This window comes from Mirounga leonina, unplaced genomic scaffold (genome assembly GCF_011800145.1).
Source record: "Mirounga leonina isolate KUSES-001 unplaced genomic scaffold, KU_Mleo_1.0 Mir_53, whole genome shotgun sequence".
NCBI classification, from domain to species: domain Eukaryota; kingdom Metazoa; phylum Chordata; class Mammalia; order Carnivora; family Phocidae; genus Mirounga; species Mirounga leonina.
Genome location: NW_023270807.1, coordinates 6075694 through 6095426, shown reverse-complemented (window position 1 = coordinate 6095426; position 19733 = coordinate 6075694). Strand labels below are relative to the sequence as shown.

Below are 19733 nucleotides of genomic sequence, written 5' to 3'. Positions count from 1 at the left end.
TCAGGAAGACTAGAGAGCCAAAGGGGAAGGCCCAGGACCTTTTTCTGGTTCTTTTAGTTCACTCTGTGTGGCTGGCAGAGCAACTTGTCAAATAAGCACAGATGCATCAGAAAACCATTCAGCCAACCCATTAAAAGAGTGCTGGATTAGCTATTCAAAATGCTAACTTGCTGTGTCTATGTATATGTGTGCTCTGCAGCATCTCAACTGCTTAATTTTAAGACAAGGATGAATGAAGTACTACAGTAGAGATAGTAAAGTGCAGCCTTCCCCTCCTCTCGATAGTATAAGTCCCTGAGGAGGTGGTGCCTTCACTAGCTGACCTAACTTTTGCTGCTGCATTTCCTTTTTAACAGAAACTTCAGATACACGTTGCCGACTTTCACTAAGAGGATCTTGAATGGCTGTTTCTATTTCTTACCTATCCTTCCCAGAGGCCTCACTGGACTTGGGAGGCCCAGCCCAGCCACCCTCCAGCAAGTCAGCTCTGCAAGCCTCCCTCCTCACTTCTCTAGATCAGGGCAGGTCTTTCCCTGCTCTGAGTCTTCAATAACACCACTGGTATGGGCTTCAGTGGGGATTGCCTTGAGGCAGTTGAAAATCATGCGGGCAATCTGGAGAGTCATCTTGAAGGCAGCTTTGCAGTGTAAGCGGTTTGTTTCAGTTCTGTGATTTAGCTGTTCTAAAGGTTGACATGGCAAAGACGGAGTCGACTTGATTTAAGCCCCTAAGGAGGGAGCTGGCCAGAGTGCTGAACTCGGGCTCACTTCGCAATAGTCATCAGACCCTGCTGGCTGCGCGGCGGACACACACACACACCGTCCACACCTGCTGGTCAGCAATCGTACTCCCAGGACAGAGGCAGATAAGAGTGTGTGCAGCAAGCTTCACACTTACGGCGTCACTCATGTAAACAGCTAGTGGAATGTGGGAGTACATGGCATGGGATTGTTCCCAGATCTCTTCGAGTTATATTTAGCGTAGGAGAGCTTGAGAATAGTTTGGCGGGAGTACATTGCCAATCAAATGAATATTAATAGTGTGGGTCTTGGAGCAAAGAAAATATTTCTTCAGCATCTGATATGTATCTATGAAGGAAACAGTTCCTCAGTGTTACAAGTCTTGGAGCACGGGGGTGTGATGAGCCTTCTGAGATCAAGAATCACCAGTACCAGCTGGGAAAAGAACTCTACTTACAGTTTAAACCAAACTGTCTGAGCTTCCCTGGTGCCTGACTAAACACTTTCTCCCCACAATTGCAACCCCCCCCAACAATTTATTTCTCTCAGGTTATATCAATCTGGTTCTTTCTCTTTTTTTGCTGTGCCGTGTATTAATGATTCTCAAAATCTTCCAGTTTATCCCAAACTGAAACACTGGCACCAGAGCTGAACCCCACGTCAGCTCATGGGTGTTCATCTTCCCCCGCCCCCATCCAAAGGGAAAGCCAAGGAGTGGGGCTTGTTGGAAAATCCTCCCTTATTCTGGGGAAGCAGGGGTGTCCCCATCCCCCACCTCTCTACACTTTCTCCAGGAGCCAGTCTGCACAATTCTTCTTTAGCCTGAGGTTCAACTTCCCCATTAACATAGACACAACACTTCACTGAAGCTGAAGTATAAGAAATTTTCTGCTTGATGTGTTTTATGTCCCATTATTATTTCCCCTGTACATCACATGCCTCTCTGAGAGGCACAGGAAAATGTGTCTGGTGCAAGGTTTTGGGGGAAGGTCCCCCACCACTTAAAAAGGAGAAGGAGGGAGAGATGGGCCCATAAAGGAATTCACCCGAAGCTACTCCCTCTGCCTTCCCAGGAGGTCTGGACTCTCCTAAGAGCTCTGTCCTACTCTGGAAACTTCCTTTGCATCCACAGACTCCATTGCCAGCCTCCCTGGGATGGCTGTCTCCCTTCTGTCTGGGTTTCCCCTCTGTAGCCTCTCTGCTGCTCATTGTTTATGGGATGAAACTGGAGACAGGGAAAACACTGATGAGCTCAAACTGTGGCTGAGTCAAATTCATTGCTACGCCATTCCCTGCAACACCACCACAAACAATCACAATGGCTTCATTCTTTTTTCCATCAGGTGGGGGAAATCAGAATCACACATTTGCACATGCAGACTGTTCACAGCAATAAAGAAAAACGAATCAAGTATATACAAGGTCTCAAGTGGGGGACTTTCAAGGGGAAGAAACCAAGGTTAGGGGAAGACCGCCTCTCCATGGTAACAGTGGCGACAGGTAGTTTCCCCCAGAAGTCTCTTAAAGTTAGAGGGCACACCCAAACTCCCATGCAAGATACATAATCCGGTCACAAATAAAAAGCCTTTCCCCAGAGAGGTGGAAGTAAAGCTCTCGGCCCTCTGGGTTCCTGACAGTTGCAGGTACACTATCCCCCCAGTGCAAGCATTCCTAAAGTTCCCTCATTGAACCCCAGAGGGTTCTGGAGCATCTCTAGACTAGAATTCAGAGCTCACCCAGAGAGATGGGCTCCTCAGCAGTGGGCCTGCCCTGGTTCCCTGGGCACACTGGCAGCAGGCACCCAGGCAGGTCAGATACCCACGGGAGAAGTGGGCACCAGCAAAAGAACCCATCAGGCACCTTCTCAGCATTCATGCTCAACACCACCCACAGCCATTTCTAGAAATAGCTGCCACTGGTGGCCCAAACAAAGCCCCCACAGAGAAGCAGGGTGGTGAGATGAGGGGGCAAGATGAACAAGCAATGCAGACATGGGAAGAGCGTCCCTTCATGAGGAGGCGGTGGGGGTGGTGACCCAACCGGAGGCAAACAGAGTTGGCTCGCATTCCCTCAGCTCTGTTTGGCTGAGGTTATATGAGCCTCTTTCAGAAGCACCTCCTCTTGCACGCCCCGATCTCGCTAATAAGCCATTGACCTTGAGTGTGAGTCTGGGGCTGATTTGCTGCTCTGTCTTGGGGTACCCCAGGGGCCTGGTGGCTTCACGGGAAGAAACCCTGCTCAGTTTAGCAGCAATCGGTTTTTCTGTCCTCCTGCCACAGTGATCAAATTAGCAAGCTGTTTCTCCTCAGAGGAAATGTGGCCACAGGTCCCAGGAGGCACTGCCCGTTTGCCTGTCTGATGGGTTTGGGAAAGGAAAGCAGGGATGGATGCGAGTGTGTGTCCCTCCCTCCCCCAGCCCCGGCAGGGGCTCTCCGACCTGGGCCGGCCGGCCAGCCAGCAGCAAGACCACAGGGAGGGCAGGTGCTGGGGGCTTAACTGCAGGAGGCCTGGCAGGTGGCTGCGTAGACGCTGCTGCCCACCGTGCCCCCGCTGCTCAGGCTGCTGGTGGGGCACTTGAGGGGTTTCATGCTGCTGTCCCTCTGGATGTGCAAGTGCTTGAGCCGCCAGCGTTCCCAGCTCCTCCGAAATTCCATCTGGACCTTCCATGGGAAAAGGAGGGAAACAAAAGCCGTCATGCAAACCAACTGCCCACAAAATGGCCCCGTTATTACATTAGTAGGGGAGGAGGGGGGGGAAATCCACTGCATTATATTAAGAGACACAAGTCAAGGCCTTCAGGCGCCTAAATTAATATCCCAATAAAATTGTTTATCGTTGTCTCCTATTTTCCGCCTCTCCTCAGGAGAGAGATGATGTTGATGACCTAATTGGTCTCTTCCATCTCTAAACTCCGTGACTCAGCTAAGGCCCCTCCGCAATCCATCACGCTATTATTTAATGGAAGAGAATGAGAGCGAGAGCAATGCGGGAGACAGGAACCAGGACGGAGGAGACGAGGAGGAGGGAGAGCCTAACTTTGAGCAGCGTGGAGCCAAGGTGGCCCGAGCCTGCCTGCCAGGACAGCCCTGGTCTCCCGGGCAGCGGCACTGGGGGCACCCAGGCGTGGGTGCGTGAGGGACACCGAGCAGACCAGCCCATGGCCGCCGACAGGGGGGCACCGGGACACCAGAGGCTGACGGGGGCCTCTGCTTGTACAGCAGCATGGAGACCAATCTCATCTCACAGCCCTTAACTGCGGAGGCTGGGGAGAAAGATGGTAAACTGAGGCACATCTGTGGGAAGCCACCTCAGGGACTGAGGTGGTTTCCTGGACACCAGCAGGAAGAGGGACCGGACCGGGACTTCTCAGAGCGCTGACACATGCGACCCTTTCAGCCTCCATCACCCTCAGCACTTTTCCTGAACCTCTGCGATGGTCCCCGTCAAGACAACTGTCCTGAAAAGCCACCATTTATTGGGCACTTGCTACATGCCCAGCACTTCCCACAGATTATTTTAGTTAACTTTCTCAGCAACCCTGTGAAGTAGCTCCTGTTGTTCTTGCCCGCTGAGAGGTGGAGAAACGGAGGTGCAGAGTATTTCCGTATTTCCCTCCATCTCAGCCGGGATCCAAACCTAGATCGGGGCTGACCTCAAAGCTGGTCTCCTAAGCCCTGGCCTCCTGGCTCCCAGGACTCTTTAGGTCATGCTGGTTCAGGCACCTCTCCTCCCCACTCAGCCCGGTGAGGGCCGGGACCACCTCGTCCTCATCTGGGATCCCTGGACCTAGCACAGTGTCCCACAGAGAGCAGGCCCTCCACATGTGCTTTGTAAATGGGCTGAGGGAAGGAGTGAGTGACAAAATGAGCATCTGACACGGGGCTCTTTCTGCTACTGAGTTATTACAGTGAAACAGGGGGGATGACACCATGGTCCCAGACACCTGTCCCAGCACTTAGGCCGGTGCGCTTCTTCACACGCTAGGTTTACCCGACTCCCTGCCTCTGAGGGCCTGTCTGGCCAGGCCCCTGGCTCTGGGATTTGTGAGGAATCGGTGATTCACTCACTTCTGTTTACACTCGGGGGGGGGGGGGAGAAGCAAAGTGACTGCCCCAGATCGCACGACTGGGTAGCGGCAGATCTGGGACCGGCACTCAGGCTCCTGGGTCAGAGCCATGGTGAGAGGACGCGAGCCACAGCAGAACCACCCCCAGGCCTCCCCTCCCCGAGGCCCACTCTCCAGGCAGCTGAGGCAGGACCCATGTCCAGGCCATGTTTTCTCTTCGGGTCACAAGTACCTGGCATTGCCATGGCAACCTTGGGTCTGGAGAACAGCTTTTGCGGACAGGGATCTCAGCCCAAGAGCCACGTGTGTTTTTGTGGCCCAGTGAAGGTGACACGTCTGTCCTGGTGCCTGGAGGAGCCAGGCCCTGAGGTGTCTCTGGGGAACCGGGCGGTACACTGGCCTCCTGGACCCCACAGCATGAGCCTGGGAGAGCCCAAGGGGAGAGGCCAGCTGGGGATCTGGTGACTCAGGGGTCATTAGTTGCCCAGGGGCATGTGTGCCCGCCCCTCCCTCCTGACAAAGCTGGGCTAGCCTTGGGGGGTGGGTGAAGTGGGGAGGTGTTGGGTGACGGGCTTTGAGGAAGACAGTTGGAAGGAGACTCAGCCAGGGTCCTGGAGACTCTCCACAGAAGTGGTGGGGAAGCCTCGCACGCATGTGTGTTGGGGGCAACATATGTTGCGGGCGTGGTTTTGGGGAAGAGGAGGGAGAAGAAGTGGGAAACGGGAACCACGAGGGACCAAGAAGGTGAGAAGGGGCAGAAGTGCACAGAGGGGAGCCTCACTCTCTCCAGCCCACACAGGGACACCTGCCACCCTGCCCCTGTCCCTGGGAAATAAAGCAGCAGAGCTTAGGGCCAGGTAGCACCTCACCCCTCCAGCTGAGAACCATTCCTGAGGGGAATGCCCCTCCTGCAGAGCTCGTTTCTCAACATTTTCTTCAGGTTTTTAGGAAGTTCTTTGTGAAGGCTTGGATGTGGGGAAGAAGTAGGCTGGCACATCGTGCTGCCTCCCGTGGATCAAGGGCCTGTAGGACAAGGCCCCGTGAGTGTGCTCTACACCGGCCTCCTCTCTTTCCCCGGCCCACCCCACACGGAGCCTGGTTGGCCCTCTGAGACCGGCCCATAGGAAGGGCCAGAACGCATCTATGGGCCACTCACTGCCTCCCTTTCCCAGCCCCTGCAGCCCTGAGCCATCACAGGAGACCCCTCCCCGTCCACCAGCTTCACCACCTTCTAGCTGCTGAACTGGGGCTATTCATTTCATTTCGCCAAGGCTTAATTTTCTCACCTGTAGAATGATGACAATACCTGCTACATAGATTGCATTTAATAAAACATGTGAGCCCCTTATACATAGTAAACACTCAGGAAGTGTTTCCCGCCCTTTTAGAGCTCCATGTGCTCTGAGCATCATTAACTCCACTTTGCAGAAGAGGAAATAGGTATGAGACTGTGGGCATGTGACTTGCCCAAAGCCACACAGCTCATTAAGCGATGGGGCCTGGATGGGAGCAGAGGCCTGACGCCAAAGCCCACGTCCCACATCTTTCCCACGGCATCGCATTGCTCTTTGAGCCATGTCATGGCTCCCTGAAATACCAAGGTCCCCACCCACTGCCGCCCCCACGTCCCCCATACCCAGAGCACAAGTAAAACTAGTGTATGAATGCAGACTCTTGAGATCTCTGAACTCTGGGATACCAGACTCGTGACAGAAGCCACACCAAGGGACGCCTGGGTGGCTCAGTTGGTTAAGCAACTGCCTTCGGCTCAGGTCATGATCCTGGAGTCCCAGGATCGAGTCCCGCATCGGGCTCCCTGCTCGGCGGGGAGTCTGCTTCTCCCTCTGACCCTCTTCCCTCTCATGCTCTCTGTCTCTCATTCTCTCTCTCTCAAATAAATAAATAAAATCTTAAAAAAAAAAAAAAAAAGCCACACCAAGAGCACCAGCCCTTCGGGGAGCTGTGTCCACGGGTCATCTGAGCCCCAGCCTCATGGATATAAACTCTCACCTGGGCCTGAATAGAGTTCAGAGAGTCTTCAGTTTGCCCCGCAGACTCTGGAATGGGAGATTTCCCACCCTCTCTTCCCTGCCGGGGTTAACCCTCTTGTGGCTACTTCCCCAGATGACCCCGGCGCCTCATCTAGTACTATTATCTGTTTCCCCTCTGGAAGGAGGGGGCGGTGGTGCTGTGGTATTTGTGGCATCCAGTTTGACGGAGTGGGGCTGCTCCTGATCTGCACCAGATCAAGCTGGGTACCCGGGCGGGCGGAAGGCGCTTTCCCCAGGCACCATAGGCCCAGGTACCCCCTCCTGCTGGGGGCTGACGGTCTCAGGGAAGGGAGGGCTGTGGTCCAGGAGGGTCTGCAGGAGAGGGTGTGGGGGTCAGCAACAGCCCCCTTCCACCCCAGCGAGCAGAAAGCCCCCGGAGGAACACACCCTTTGCCCCGGTGTGCGGGGCTCTCCCCTGCACACAGAGAGTGGGTACTTTCCTCTCTCTGTTAGAATGCATTCCAGTCCCAGCTCTGCCACTTCCAGGCCGAACCTGGGGCAAGCTTCCTATTCTCTCTGATCTCCAGTGATCTCATGTGTGAAAAATGGGAATAATAAAACCATAATTTTAGCAGGGATTTTTTTTTTTTTTTTTTTGTGGGAGAGGGAGGAAGCAGTGACAAATAAGATAGTGATTATTAAAGCCCCAGTACGTGACTTGGGTACGTCTGCTGCTGAATCACCTTTTAACCACCACCTGTTCACTCGGTACTCCCTTCACACAAGGCTGGGTCTTCCCCAAGTTCACATCCATTAGGGTATGCCTGTGTGTGTGTGTGTGTGAGAGAGAGAGAGAGAGAGAAAGAGAGAGAGCCATGAGAGAGAGAGAGCCATGCACAGAATACAACTCATGGACAAGATGTCTCCTCAGCTTTAGTGCCTAGTGGGATGGGTATGGAGTTTCAGCTGAAAAGATGGATGGGAGTCCCCATTGACAACTCTAGAACAGCCCATAAGCATAGTAGCAGCCCATAAGTGTCCCCACTGTCCCCCTTAGGCCTTACCTCATTGTTGACAAAGCAGTACAAGATGGCGACCATCAGCCCCTGGAAACAAGAGTCATGTCAGCAGGGAGGAAGCGGGAGGGAGGTGCCCTGCAGGGAGACCCTGAACTCCTTGGGACTCCAGCCCAACATCCACCTCCTCAGACTGGGCAGCCCAGGTAGGCCCAGAGCCGGAGTGGTGGGTTCCTCCTCCTTTCCTTTCTGGAGAAAGAAGAAGACCCCTTGCTTAGATACTGAAGAAGCTCTTTTACCACCCTCTCCTTGAGGAGGTCTGACCCTAGAAAGTCCTCTGATCATCTTCCCCATCATGGCTCCGTCTGCTCACTCAGCACACTCAGTGCTCCAGAACTGTGATCTATGTGTGTATGTGTGCGCACATATGTGAAGTGCACGTGCACGGGCCTCTGTGCGTGTGGCCCTCCCACAGGCCTCCTGAGGGGCTGGGACCAGGCTCTCATACATCTACACCCTCGGCATCATCTAATACTAGTGGAGAGGATGAATTCTTGGCTTTGGAAACCATGTGACCCGGCACATCTTGTTTTCACATCTCTGAGCTTCAGTTTCTTCCTCTGTGAAATCGGGTGATCCCGCACAGCTCCTGGGATGCTGTGAGGATAAATGCACAATGTGGGCAAAGCCCCTGGCGGGGTGTCTGCCACCGAGCAGCAGCCCGGTAGATGGCTGCTGTGAAGCCAGGCTACCTCTGGGAAGGCTTCCTGTCCCATGCGGGGGGTGCTGGACGCTGATTCTAGCCCTAGCTGTGCTCCAGCCATGGAACCCTGGGCACAGCCCTCTTTCTCCCCAGGCCCCAGGGTGCCCATCTGCATGGTACAGGCTGGTCTCTGCCCCACTCCCACTCTGCGACTTGGCAAGAGGACCCCCGACCATGAGGTCACCTGGAAGGAGGTGAAGGAGAGCTCTGTGAACAGCTTGATTAAGCGCAGCGTCCCCCGGGCGTGTTCATCCATCACAAAGGCAAAGACAACCTCGTGGGTCCCCAGCAGGGGGATGAGCGTCAGTGTGGACTTGGCAAGCCTGAGGGTGAGGTGAAGACATTGTTCTGGATCTCTCCCAATGGACTCTTTCCCCTTTCTGTGCCCCAACCCCACATCTAGGGGTGATAGACACTCTCCCACCCCAAATACGCTGGGCTGGGCTGCCTGGCAAGGGGGAAGTAGAGGTCAAGACCCCCAGAAGCCCAGGAGCTGCCCCAGGTCCAGGGCCAAGGACAAGGCTTGGGGTCCCAGGGTGGGCCAGGTGGGAGAAGAAGGTCATGTAGGGCTCCAAGCTCAGCACCCCAGGATCTCTCTGTCTCTTCCGGAAGCAAGGGCTGAGGTGTCCAACAGAGCCAGCTCAGGCACATCACCTGCACTTGATGTCCGTCTTGCACATGAGATTGGCTTTGAGTTTGGACACCACAATGCAGATGACCCGGATAAAGATGAGGAAGTTCACCTGCGGGGCAGAGGGGAGAGGGTGGCTAGAGGCCCTCTCGAAACACCCACAGTCTCCAGGCCTTCCCGCAGCAACTCCGGGCCCACCAGAACAGCCAGCCCTGCCCCCACACTATCACTCACCCCAATGGCAAAGAGAATGGGCAGCCGGATAATGAGCCAGTAATTCATGTTGGAGTTCCTGGTCCAGCAGCTGAAGAGGAAGGGAGACACACAAAGCCCCCAGCTCACGGTGCAGGCCCAGGGGCACACAAACATGGCCACCATGAGCTATCCAACAACCAGTCCCACAGACTCATGCAGAGTCCTTCAAGCCACACACACACACCCAGAGTCCTAAATACATGGTCACACAGAGAGATACACATGGCCCCTTCAGGAACCTACAAACAGTCATGTGTGTGCCTAGCATCACACACAAAATAGCAGAAACATTTCACGATTATTACAGAAAAACACTACAGACCCCATGGACCCAGCACTGTCATCACAGTCCTGGGGAGGAGTAGGGAAGGGGGATTAGAGAACTAAATTGGTAAATTAAGCTCCTGGTTCCTTGGTTTATCCTCCCAATGGGTAGTAGCGACGCACCCCAGGAGTCAAGGAATCCCATGAGGTCTGAGGATGGGGACCCAGGAGCAGGACACTCACCCCTCATCCTCATAGAGGTACTTGACAATGCCCCAGGGGATAACAAACAGCAGGGGAACACCTGAGAGGAGAGAGGGAAAGAGAGAGAGGGGCGAGGGCTGGCAGGCCCGAGCCTGCACCGGGCACACCCAGGGGCCTCTCCTTCCCCAGGCCCCTCCCCTTGCCTTGGCCACAAACCACTTCCTGGCACATGTGGAGCTAGGCTGGTCTGGGAGCGGGAGAGCGAGGCAGCACCAACACCCTCCCCCCGCCCCGCTCCCGGACTCTTCCTCCGAGAGAGGATCCTACCACGTTCCAGCTGTATCTGTCCCCCCCAGTCCCCCCCTCCCAGGCACACTGTCGGAGCCCACCCCCGAGTCCTGGCTGAGGCATGAGGATGAGGACACCCAGGTAACAGAGGGACCAGGCCATGGAGTGGGGAGAGCATGCTGGATGAGGTGGGGACAGGCCAACCCTCTGCTGCCCTTCTTCCCCTGCCACGGCCCACATGCCCATCTCAATCAACGCCTTCAGGCACCAGAAGCCCCTCCAGCCACCTACGTCCAACCTGCACACGTTGCAGGTGGCTGGGCAGAAGCCTGGAGGGGAGGTAGGGGCCCTGACTTTGATGCCAACAGCCCAGCTAACTGCACGGTGGCCCACGGTCACAACAGCTCCAACGTTAACACTCAACACTCGGCTGAGACTCAACAGGTGTGGTGGGCGGCCTCTAGGAAGGCCCCCAGCGGCCCCCACCTCCCGGCTTTCACACCGTGCTGTAGCCAATGCTGTGTCAGGATCGGTCTGCGTCCTGACAACGTACACAGAAGTGACGGCATGTCACTTCTGAGATTAGGTTATCAAAGACTGTCTTAAAAGGCTATACAAGGCTTGCCTTGGGCTCTCTCTCTCAACCTGATCGCTTGCTCTGGGGGACACCATTTGCCAGGTCATGAGGGCACTCAGACAGCCCGTGGAGGCCCCTGTGGTGAGGAAGGGAGGCCTCCAGCCAACAGGCAGCAAGACCCGCGCTTCCTAACAGCCTTGCGAGTGAGTTTGCGAGGGATTCTCCAACCCCAGGGAAGACTTGTGTTGACAACAACCCGGGGCGAAGGCTTGACTGCATCCCTGTTAGAGACTTTGAGCCAGAGGCATGCAGCTCAACTGAACCCAGATTCGCACCCACAGAAACTATGATAAGAATGGCTGCTTTCAGCAGCTAAGTTGTGGGGTCTTCTGTTCCGCAGCAGTAGAGAACTCATTCTACTGGTTTCCAGCTCCTTCAGGGGAGAGCCTCATTCATCTTCAGAGTTTCGGTGCTTGGCTCGCCCTGAGGGCTCAATACGTTTGCCAACTTCAAATGGACTGCCCATCCTCACGACAGATGGAGATGAACCAGGAGCTCAGGAGGGCACAGGTAGGACTAGAAGGCAGGGCTGCCCTCCCGCGCCCATGCCAACCATCTTCAGTGGCTTTCTGCACCAACTCCCCACACCTGTCCCTACGGGTGCCTCTCCCAGGGTGGGAGATAGGTAAGAGTGTGCATATTAAGGTGTATGGACACAGATGTGAGTGTGTGGTGGGGGGGTCCGTGCATATGCATGTGTGGCTTTAGGGGGGTCTCCCCCCAGAGCACGTTTCCAGGGTGGAGCCCACTTCATAGCCTTTCCTGTCACCATGCTCCGTGTCCTCAAGAGCAGCTCCTGAGTAGCTGGTATGCCTAGAACTACGGTGCAGACAGGGCACAGAGGAAGAGCAGCTGACCAGCATTCTTCATCAGATGTCTTTCTCCTTGGCCACTTATTTTCACACAAACCAGACCTCTGAGCATCCATGATGCTTTAGTAACAGGCCTTCATGAGACTGCACAAGGGACGGGTGGCTTCCAAAGTCCTCAGGACATAGCACAGAGCTTGCCACATAGAATATCCTCCGAGAGGATGGAAGGAAGGAATGAGTGGATCAATATATCAATGAGAGAAGGGAAACTCTCCAGGCAAGAACCTGCCAATTCCCTGAGCCATGCACACCCATGGAAACCTCCTTCTTGGGCATCCCCAGCCACCTGCTGTTCTTTCTCCCTGAGACTCCACTCCAGGACTGGGGAGCTCACTCATGTTATCAATAAGACCCTGCGAACTTCATTCATTCATCAGCCTCTCCTTAACAAAGCCCTTTTAAAAATGCAGACACTAGGGCTCTGCCACATGCATATGTGACATACTCCCTGCTGGCTGCTTAGAAAGTCAACAAGACAGGCTGGAGAAAAAAAAAAAAGCCCAAATTAAGTCACACAGAACTGGCCCTGAGAAGTAATGATTCCCTTGTCATCACTTGCCCCCCTACCCCCGCCGGGCAGCCCCTTTGTGGTGGGGTATGGGGGCACCCTGCTGCTGACAGATGGCTGTGGAAGCTGACATGTCTTTTGGGGACTCCCCAACTGTGTCAGAGTTTTAATTTTGATTCTTCTGCTCGCACGTGAAGCTAAAAGTTGTTTCCAAGCATCCCAGCATGGGCTAGGTCTCCTGGCCCCACAGCTAAGCTCTTTGCGGATCTGGCTCTCTGTCCTCTGTCCTTGCCCCTCTGTCTCTCTCTGTATCTCCCCATCCCAATTCCTCAAGATAAGGGTGTTCTCAGGGGAAGGAAGGTCCCCCAGGTCCTATCCCTGTGCCCCCTCCGACCCTGAGCCCTGAGCCACGGCATGGGGTGGTGGGAAAGGATGAGCACACTTCCCCCATTTCACATTCAGAAACCTCTCGGATGCCATGTGTCCCCACCAACCCTCCACCAACCACCCCCGCTTCTCTGCACACATCACACTGTCCCTCTGATTGTTCCTGCCCTCGGGTCACCATGGAGACAGGCACTAACAGTGCTGATGCTGTTTCCCAGAATGGACAGACACGGTCCCCCACCCTAAGGACAGGCTTCCCAGAGCTCCTCTCAAAGAGCTAACCCCACCCACCCTCAGTTAGCAGCAGGGCTCTCCAGCTGCCCCCTGCCTGGGTGACTGCCCTAGCCTGGGAGGGGAGGAAGGCAGAGCAGGGAGGGGTGGGGCCTGTGGGAGGAGGAGGGAAGGGTGGAAGCAGGGAGTGGGACACAGAGGCCAGGCCACCTGCCCACCTGTGCAGAGGCCTGAGCTTGCTCAGCTGGGCCTTCAGCGGACTACAGAGGCAGCACAGGACAGAGAATTTTCCATGAGGGGCAGCAGGGGCCCAGGGCCTGGGAGTCAGGAGGCCTGTTTCCAGTGCTTGCTCTGCCTATAAGGGCCTGCCCTCTCTGGGCCTTGATGCCTTCAAGATAGTGATGCCCCCTTTAGAGGCCCCCTTCTACAGTGGGGCCGTAGAGAGCCAAGTGAACGAGGGATAGCAGCAGAAAGGAATGCAGGGGGAGAACAGGGACAGGGAGGCTGAGAGGGCCAGACAACCTGTGCAGGCTTCCTGAGGAGGCGGGCTGGATGGAGGACAGCCTTGCAAAGGCTCAGGGGCAGGAACCAGTATGGGAGGGGGACGTCATGTGGCCTTGACTGAGGCGGTAAGTCCCCAGAGGTCGGGGCGGCCATGGTCAGAGGCTGAGGCTGGCGAAGGAAGGAACGACAGTAGGGAAGGAAGGAATGAATGGCAAGCCCAATGTGGAGGGCAGGGTCCTGTGGTGGGGACAGGGACATGGGCAGTTTAGGAAGGGCCAGAGGGCAGGGTTCTCTGGTTCTGTCCCAGGGGGGCTCCGGTGGGCCCCTCCAGAGTAAGCACTGTTGCATCTGTTTTCCCTGTCGTGGGGTGGGGGCTGGGGGACTGCCGGTGGTGGGGGTCTCAGCCCCTGTTCTCATCAGAATCCCACGCAGCGAGAGGCAGAAGCACAACCAGAAATGTTCCAGCAAAAAAAAAGACACAATGGATCTCCACAAACTTTTTTGGCTAGAACATTTCCAGCTGGGCTCCAGGCACATCCGTGGTCCACCCTCTCCTCAGCGGGCTTCTGGCTGACCAGCCCTTCCTGCCAGGCTCCTCTGAACCCTCCTCTTCATCATTGGGTGACAGAGCCACAGCCCCTCAGCGCTTACCTACCGACCCCCTACCCTGAGGCCCAGGACTCTCCATTTCCCTCAGGGCCTGGGTATCAAGGACCGGGTGCGGGGTTCCATCCCTAGAGGTCTCAGAAGTAGAGGTGTTTGAGGACAGTTCCGCGGCCGCCAATGGTGCGTGTGGTGTATCTGGCCAGATAGGGCGGAGGCCTCTGCTTCCATTAAGTGGTTAGGGCTATGCAGGGAGGGAAGGGTAACCACAGCCCCCTGCAGAGAGTCCTGTGCCCAGGAGAGAGTTAGCCAGTGGGCCGGGCCTGTTGGCCCAGCAGCGTGTTCTGAGTCCCAAGCTGGCTTCCTGGGGGTAGCCTGAAGGCAGTAGTTCTGAGAGAGGTCAGGGTCTCCCACCTCCCACGCCACAGGTTGGGGCGGAGGGGCGCGTGAGCCGAATGGCAGTGGGCCTTACCCCAGCCTATGCTCAGATAGAGCCTGAAGATGCGCTGCTCGGAGAAGACAGAGAAGGCCAACAGCATGTACAGGTACACGCCCTCCACCAGGAGCCAGTAGTAATTGGCTGCCACGCAGTACTGCATGAGCAGGAACACCAGGCGGCAGCCCAGAGAATCCTGGGGGCAGAGGAAGGGTCCCCAGGGGACAACAGCTCTGCCCCCTGCCTCTCTTGACCCCCCTCCCCACCCTACCCCAGCTGCTACCCTACCACCTTGAATGAAGGAGGAGAGAGCTAATGCCTTCTTGCCAGGGCCAGTGCCAAGACCTTGGCCTGCTCTAGCTCACTGAATCACTATCGTGGGTGGGAGAAGCTAATATGATCCCCATTACAGGTGAGAAAACTGAGGTCCAGAGAACTTAAGTGACTTGCCCCAAACTCTACAGCTAGTAAGTAGCAGAGCTGGGAGTCAAGCCTGGCTCCGTTTCCAAAGTCCACTCCTTAGGGGCAGGGAGAGCATCCACCTCCTTAGCGTGGGGGCTCCCCAGGGTGGACTGCTTCTCCCATCGGACTGGGGGCTCCCTGAGGACCAGGCGGAGCAGCTCTTGCCTTTTCTTTGTGCCAGGCCTGGGTGGGTTGGGGGAGGCTGGCCTTCACTGACTATGCATCCCCCTCCAGGCCCCTTCCTGAACACGTCACACACCTGGTAGGAGAGGAGCCCGTCCCACTGGTGCTGCTGGGGGGCCGTGCTGTACATCCACTTGAGGACCGCGTCCCTGATGAAGACGGACAATGCTCGCAGGATGAAGGACGCAAACAGGTTCAGGTGGATGTAGTTCCGGGTACAGTACAGATGTCTGTGGGAGAAAGCAAGGCTCCTTCCTGGCAAGATGGCCAACGGGTCTGCTCCACAAGCCTCAGTTCTCAAGCTGATGGACCCCTCAGGCATGTTTCTGCCTCTGGGACTGTGTCTTTTCTTCCTCTGAAAATGCCCTTCTTCCTCGCAACCCCCCAAATTCCCTGGGTCCAGTGTGTAAGTCCTTTCAGGTATGTGGTCACGGACACCGTCCGTCCACACTATCCTTCCCTCTACGGCATCAGCTTTTCTGCAGAGTCATGTGTAAGCCAAGTGACTTATGGGTGAGGACCACTTTCCCCAGTGGAGACTTAGCTTTACTTCCTGAGGGAAGGACCTGCCTCTCACATGCCTTGAGGATGCCTTATGGAGGCAGATGAGCGCGAAGCACATGGGAGGAATTCAGAAAGTATTAGACACAATTTCAATGTCCTTTCAGGTAAAAATGCATAGCTAACTGCAAAGACAAGGGCATTTCCAATAAGGGCTATCTACCCACACCGGGAGCAAACATCATTCTTAACTGAGGAATTTTATAAGCATTGCCTCCAAAATCAGGAAAATAAGGATTGCCTAACCTTACAAAGCTATTCATCTATTCAACATCGTAGTACAGATCCTGGCCGCTGGAAGAGTGCAAGGGAAAAAATGCATAAGAATTGGAAATAAAGGAACAAAATTGTCATTATTCAAAGAGGGGAGAGTATCTTCATAGAGAATCCAAGATAATCTACACACAAGTTATTAGAATTGATAGGAGAGTTCATCTAGCAAGATTACTGATGTGCGCTTATATACAGCAGCAATAAACAATTAAAAAGTAAATTCTAAAAATTCACTTATAATTTTTTAATTGGCTACATAGAAAAAAGTCTAACAGAAGATGGGCAAGATCTCTATGGAGAATATAATGAAACTTGCTTAAAATTGCTAGAGAAGACTTAAAATCCCACATTCATGGATAGAAAGACTCACTATTTTGAAAGTGGCAATTCTTGCCACCGTAATTGATAAATTCAATATAGCTATACTAAAAATTCCAACAGGGTTGATTTTTTGTTTTCCTGGAACTCTCAAAACATGTAAAGAACCAAGGGCTAAGAATACTCCAGACACTCCTAAAGAACCACAAATAAGGGCCTTTACTATAAGAGAACCGAGGTTTTCAATGAATTTACAGTAGTTAAGGCCCCATGGTATTGACAATCGGGCAGATAAATAGACCAACGGGCAAGAATACAGATGACAGAAACCAACCCAGGCAAAGACAATTCTTGCTGCATGGCAGATTACGCACCCTAAACCCAAGGGGGAAAGGATGAGCTATCATAAATGGTACTGAAGCAATTAACTCGACGTATATATGGAAACAATAAAATTAAATCTCTTAATTTCACCATCGACAAAAATTAATTTCAGGTGGATTAAAGAACCAGAAGGAATGCGCAAAACTTATGACCCCAGCATAAATTAAGATTTCTTAAACAAGACCATAAAGGAATTTGGTCTTTGGGGGAAAAAAAAATTGATAGTTCTTTTTAATCAATTGGCAAAATCAATCTTTATCAATTAATAAGATTTATTGATAAATTTTATCAGTAAAAATGAATACACTGATATGTTGTTTCCTTTCATTAAAATTAAGGACTTCCATGTATAAAAGGCACCGTAAAGTGAGTGAAAAAATAAATCACAGATTAAGAGAGGATATACCCTGGATTAGGACCAAGAATATGTAATCAAAGGCCAAAATAATAAAGAAGAAGCCAAATAAGCCAATAAAAAAGTAAGCAAAGGATGGGAATAAGTGATTCACAAAATCAAACATACACAAATGCTTAATCTCTCTAGGAATCCGGGCTATGCAAATTAAAATCACGAGATACTTCACACACTTCAGATTAGCAACAATTAGGTGAAAATAGTAAATATTGGTGAGGATGTTAAGCAAAGGGAACTCTCCTCTATTACTGGTAAGAGGGCAAACTGGTATGACCACTTTGGAGAGCAACTCCACCTAATAAATTAACAAAAGCACATGGTGTTCAGAGCAGGCAATTCTACTCAGAGGTATGTGCCCCTGGAGAAATGCACAAGGGGTCATAAGTAAGAATGTTACTTGTAGTCAGGTTTGTAATTCAGAGAAGAAAAAAAAAGGGAAACCTCAAGTACCCATTGAAGTGACAACAAATAAATTGTAACACTTCAATTGTAAATTGAAGATACGACAGAGTCTGGAGTGACAGTTAAAATAAGTGAAACAGAACTACCTGTATCAACATAAATGAATCTCACAAAAACATGCCATGCCAAAAATAACATTGTGAAAGGAGATGTATAACATGCCATTAAAAATATGCAAAACCCGCAGCTACATATTTTTATAGATACTACAAATGTGGCAGAAGTATAGAGATGCATGGGGATTATAAGTAGCCCCTTTGGGGGTTCCCTCTGGTTGGGGGGTGGCGGGCAGTGGCAGGGAGGGCCCCCCAGGGCAGCGTGACTGTGCTGGGTATTGATGCATGAGTGCTGAGTATCAGCCACTGTATTTTCAGATCTCTGAAATACTTCATAATACAAGGGGGGAATATTCACTGAGTGAATGCATTTATTAAGCACTGACTGTGTGCCCAGCACTCACTGTGCCAGGTGCCATGGGGGCAGCAGGAGGAATGAAGCCTGTCCTGTTTCTGCTGGCTGGTAGCCTGAGGTCCCTGCACTCAGAATCCCTCCTGACCTTGAACCCAGCTGTCCCTCCCACACCCCCTCCCCACACCCACCCCCACCAAGTGCGGAGGGAGTGGCAAGAACATGGGCCTCTGGAAGGAATGTCTCGAGGTTAGATGTAGGAAGACCTTTTCCATGGGGCTGATAAGCTCCAAAGACGGCAGAATCTTTAAATCCTTGAGATCTTATCTAAAATCATAAGGAATTCCTACTTAAGCTTCGCATGCTCGCTAGAGAGGACGTCCCCTAATCCTACACCCACTACTACGGTTTGGGGATGTGCCCCTTGGGTATTTCTTGTGTGGTGTTTGTCTTTCTTTTCTGCAGTATTCTAGGCATGCTTTTACAGAGTAGAGATTAGACCAAGTATACAGTGTCTTATCCTGTGTTTTCAGCCTTGTATGTGGGGAGGGAACAGGCTCTTCAGAGATCTCTTAAGAGAAGAACCTGTTGCACCGTCACTTTAGTTTGGTGCTCCCTCCTCTACTGGGGACAGAGTGGGGAGCTGGGATGAAGCAGCCCCTCCAGGACCCCCACTTCTTACCTGAAGCTCAGGAGGATGGCCGAGGCGATGACCAGAGCGGAGAAGGACAGTGTGTAGCCCACCGTGTAGATGACGGAAAAGGACAGGAGCTGTTCCTCTGGGGAGCTCTGTGTGCACACGAGGGATACCGTGCACGTGAGGCAGCCCATGCCCTCCTCTCCCACATCCTTCCTTCCCCTTTCCCAGGGGATGGGGACAGGGACAGAGGCGGGGCCCCGAGTCAGGCTGCACCGGGGACCCCAGAACGAAGAAAGAAAATAACCTATGTCCATGGTTCTTGGATGTCTAGGGCCTTGTCCCGAGGCCAGTGGGGTGAACACACATCACCTCTACCCGGCAAGCGTGGTGTGCAAAGCTCCCAGGGGCAGGGGCGTAGACAAAACAGCCACAGACCAGCCCACCAGATGCCCAGGGTCCCTGTTCCACTGATGCTGGGACCCCGCTACCCCTCGCCACCTCAGAGCCCCATCTTCAACTCACTCTCTCCCCTCGCTTGGACTCCTCGCACTCCGACAGATTCCTCCAGGGCGAGCTGGAGTTGTCCTGGCGGAGCCACAGGCCCTCGGCTGTGCAGAATCGATACACACGGCCCTGCAGCACTGGGCGGAGAGACGCGGGGGCTGCGCCTTGGCCCGACGCCACAGGCCCCTCATTCCTCCCCGTCCTGGGGGCCACTCATGCTCCCCCAGGACTGACCTTCAGGAGTTAGCAACACCTCTTACACACACACACACTCACACTCACACTCACACACTCAGACCCTCCTCTCCTGCCATGTGCCCATGTGGTCCAGGACAGGAAAGGCAGTCACTAAGGGCCCCCCAGCCCCACCTTCAGCCTTTCCTCTTGGCCACCCTGGGATGCAGTCTGATGAAGCCATGTTTTTGAGATGAGACAACTCTAGCCCATTTCCATGGCCTGCTTCTAGCCTCAAATCACACTGCTGACAAGGTCTGGCGCTCACCAGCTGACAATTCCACAGACACCCACTGTGACTTCTGATTTTCAGGACTCAGGCCCTGCCTCCTTCCAACATGCTACAGACAGGACAGACCCTGGAACAGGTGGGTAGAGAGCTCCTGAGAGGAAGGAAGAGACACAGCCCTGTCCTCAGGGAGCCCCAGTCTGAGTGGGGGACACAGCCCTGCCCTCAGGGAGCCCCAGTCTGAGGAGGAGACACAGCCCTGCC

The 19733-nt window shown here is 53.6% G+C and overlaps 1 protein-coding gene across 1 annotated transcript in view; it reads right to left on the bottom strand.

Moving 5' to 3' along the window:
- Window positions 1–3232: 3232 nt before the first annotated feature.
- Window positions 3233–19733, bottom strand: part of GLP1R (glucagon like peptide 1 receptor) — a 37993-nt gene continuing 21492 nt past the window's right edge. The window contains exons 4-13 of the mRNA XM_034991233.1: window positions 19025–19143; window positions 18545–18651; window positions 15118–15271; window positions 14433–14592; window positions 9970–10030; window positions 9442–9511; window positions 9231–9319; window positions 8761–8899; window positions 7862–7903; window positions 3233–3400 (exon numbers count right to left, since the gene is read on the bottom strand). Of these exons, the coding sequence (XP_034847124.1) occupies window positions 3233–3400; window positions 7862–7903; window positions 8761–8899; window positions 9231–9319; window positions 9442–9511; window positions 9970–10030; window positions 14433–14592; window positions 15118–15271; window positions 18545–18651; window positions 19025–19143 (1109 nt within the window). The remainder of the gene's footprint in view (window positions 3401–7861; window positions 7904–8760; window positions 8900–9230; window positions 9320–9441; window positions 9512–9969; window positions 10031–14432; window positions 14593–15117; window positions 15272–18544; window positions 18652–19024; window positions 19144–19733) is intronic.